Raw genomic sequence first — 1,641 nt, forward strand, 5'->3', positions numbered from 1 at the left:
TTCCACTTCAATAATTCTTAGCTGCTCTTCAGAAAAATTTCTGACAAACGGAAAAGCATCATGTGCATAAATCTCATATAATTGCTAGCTAAAACGTAATTTATCTGATGAGAGAAACAACTGTTGGTTGACATTCTTTGAAACAGTATTTATCAACGCGGATGGATAAAAATAAAGCACTTTGAAAGTGGAAAAGAGAGATGGACAGCACCAAGCAGGAAAGCTATTAAAGCTGCTTCAAATTCACTCTTCAGTAGACATCGCATACTTTGATGTCAGCATTTGTGCGCCATTTGTGTGTGATTAATAATCTTCTGTCAACATCAACAGAAGGCATTGGTGCCACAGAAATATCAATCAAAGTTGATCTTCAATTGTANGATNAAAATGAGNAAATGAAAATTNCAATGTTGTTGCNAAAANGGTCANNNTAAAACGTAGTTCAAAACCCGNTTAAATTTATTTTNGGGTGGTTTTNCCGTTTAGTTTTNGTGCTTCGTATTTGAGAGTTTTTTACTAANTGGANGAAATGATAAAANTACAGTTTGTGTCTACTCAAAAGAACCCAACAAAAAATTTGGTGTACAGAGGAAGGTGTTACCACCTTCAAAGCGGGATGAATNCGCAATGAACAAAATGTTGGNATATGCGCATAAGTAAATAGAATTGTTTTATTAATAGTACGATTGTTATTATTGTGTAATATCNCGNNCTTGCAATTTTTGTTTCCAATTTAGGGAATGAGAGGTTGTCCTGGCAAGCTCTATACTAACCTTGATGCCACCCAAGTCATAAGAACCGGTGAACATGTAGAGGGCTGCCGAGTAGATGCCCACGCATTCTACCATCATCAGCAGCTAAATGAATTGAAAAGGCTGGCTGCAGGGGATCCGAGGACGGTATTAGAAATTTATGATGAGCTAGCAAGCAAATGCCTCCATCAGCCTGGAAACTGCCGTGCATTTTCCAACGTGGGAGCAGGCCCGGAACACAATGTACTGCAGCCGTTCGAAGAAATACCTTCGACTTCCGGCCAGGCGGCAGGATCTGCGGCTCACTGCCGAGCAGAAGACAAAGAAATCCGGTGCGCAATTTTTAATGTACCATTTGCCGACCAATGATATATTCATTTTTGCCAGTGAGGCTGGCTCAGAGTAACTGCTGGTGCGGGGATGGGACGTTTAAGATTGTCCCCTGCTGGTACCAGCAGTTGTTTACCCTTCATGTGTTCCTAAGGGGTAAACTGCTACCTGTCGTATATTGTTTGACTGTTAGGAAAGAACTTCCCACGTATAGCCGAATATCGGATAATGCCATTAGCATTTTTGTCGGTGCACCTTGTACCCGCGGGTTTTGAAATCATAAATGTTGGGACGTCGGGTCAATTGGAAGCCTTGTTCCGGTATTTCCAGCAAGAGTAGCTTCCGGCCACTAAAATTCCGCTTTGGAACGTTCATGGTGTGGCAGTGCGGACCAACAACCATCTGGAAGGTTGGCACAGCCACATGAACAAAAGAGCACGAAAAGCACCACGTGGGGTTTTATCAGTTTTTACAACTGATCCTTTGATGAACAGGATGAGACTGAGACGGTGGTGCGGCAAATAGATGATGGCGGTTTTGGTAACTACTCGGTCCCGCT

General features: G+C 42.2%; 1 protein-coding gene across 1 annotated transcript; it reads left to right on the forward strand.

Moving 5' to 3' along the window:
• Positions 1 to 740: 740 nt before the first annotated feature.
• Positions 741 to 1,121, forward strand: Tsp_09364 (conserved hypothetical protein). The gene has a single exon (XM_003375739.1). The coding sequence runs from the start codon at positions 741 to 743 to the stop codon at positions 1,119 to 1,121; it is 381 nt and encodes a 126-aa protein (XP_003375787.1).
• The last annotated feature ends 520 nt before the right edge of the window (positions 1,122 to 1,641 follow it).

The sequence above is a fragment of the Trichinella spiralis genome, assembly GCF_000181795.1.
Source record: "Trichinella spiralis strain ISS 195 chromosome Unknown Scfld5, whole genome shotgun sequence".
NCBI lineage: Eukaryota > Metazoa > Nematoda > Enoplea > Trichinellida > Trichinellidae > Trichinella > Trichinella spiralis.

Coding starts and splice junctions, on each gene's coding strand:
- Tsp_09364 (XM_003375739.1), top strand. CDS start 741: ATGAGAGGTTGTCCTGGCAAGCTCTATACTAACCTTGATGCCACCCAA.